This window comes from Amphimedon queenslandica, unplaced genomic scaffold, assembly GCF_000090795.2.
Source record: "Amphimedon queenslandica unplaced genomic scaffold, v1.1 AMPQUscaffold_11168, whole genome shotgun sequence".
NCBI classification, from domain to species: domain Eukaryota; kingdom Metazoa; phylum Porifera; class Demospongiae; order Haplosclerida; family Niphatidae; genus Amphimedon; species Amphimedon queenslandica.
In genome coordinates this window covers 3,894-5,257 of record NW_003548587.1, presented here as the reverse complement: position 1 = coordinate 5,257, position 1,364 = coordinate 3,894, and the positions used below count along the sequence as shown (strand labels likewise).

At 34.6% G+C, this 1,364-nt stretch overlaps 1 protein-coding gene across 1 annotated transcript in view; it reads left to right on the top strand.

Annotated features, from left to right (window-relative positions):
• Positions 1–655, top strand: part of LOC105315268 (uncharacterized) — a 2,129-nt gene extending 1,474 nt beyond the window's left edge. Inside the window, exon 7 of the mRNA XM_020005634.1 lies at positions 560–655. Within this exon, the coding sequence (XP_019861193.1) occupies positions 560–655 (96 nt within the window). The remainder of the gene's footprint in view (positions 1–559) is intronic.
• The last annotated feature ends 709 nt before the right edge of the window (positions 656–1,364 follow it).

Here is a 1,364-nt window from a genome sequence, read left to right as displayed (position 1 = left end):
AGGAAATGTAATTAAAATGGAAAATTCTCTTCTTTTCATTTTTGGCAAAATTAGGCCAAATTCCCTGAACTACATGTATAGTATATATGAGCTATGACCTGATTTTTGGGTAACTTAAAAAATTTGTAAAAATTTGATTGGAAACTTTCTACAAAACATAAGGATATCAATGTGTATCAAAAAATGCAATAAAAATTTGAGGTGATTTTGAAGCTACTTTTTGGAAAAAAGCAAATTTCAAGAATAAATTATTATTAATAAATAATTTTATTAATAATAACTTGGGGTAATTTTGGAGCCATAATTCAGAAAAATTCCCCATACTATAGTATAGGATCATTGGCTAAATTTCACCAAAAATGAAAAGGAGAGAAGTCTCTATTTTTATCATGTTCTTATGTTGTGTAGCAAGTTTAAGCTGATTCTGATCAATAATAGATTTTTTTTACAAATTTTTAAAGTTACTAAAATTTGTCAAAACATAAAAGGACAAACATGTACATATATACATACACTTACTGTGTGTCCTAACCTTGTTGTATTGGTACCAAACACACAGCTGTACGAGAGACCAGAGGAGGTGGGGGAGGGGCAGGATGACGAGCGGAATAACGTACCTCAAGATACTTTGAGTCTCTGGGAATGTGTCGGGTAAATGAAACACATATTTTCTATCGCCACTCTAAAAAGTGAGAGACATGGAGATAAAGGATTAAGATAAGGAATGGTCAGGCCAGCGAGACTAAAGGATTACATGTACATATTTACTTTTGATGTACATTACATGTACTGTACATTTAGACTATCTCATCTGTTATTTTGCTGTCATTAGTAACTCCATCATAAAACCAGCCCCTCCCTTGTCATTCCTTTGCAAAGTTTGCATCCGGTTAGCTTGTTCTTTGATCAATGGCAACTAAAACCAGTTCTTGTTCCTCTTCTCTGAGTCTCTTCTCTTCTCCTTTGACTATTGGTAATGCTCATTAACTATCTATGTATCATTGAATATGATTTTAGATCAACTTATTAATGTGCTTAATCTGTTGAAGAGATGTGGTTTCCCTCAGAGGAGATGGAAGGAACTAGGACTGACACTAGGACTACACAAGAACACACTGGACGCAATGGAAGTCACTCTTCATGGTGATGTATTTCGATGCTTGCTTGAATGCCTCTCCCAGTGGTTGTCCAGAGCTGATAATGTTGACAGTAAAGGAGGAGCTACCATTAACTCACTGTCAGATGCTCTTAAATCTATGAATGAGACTGCTGCAGCTGACAAGTTAGATCAAGAGAGTAAGTTAATATCACTGATTGTATTAGTATTGACTGTGTGTGTGTGTATTATAGAACGTAATGCTATG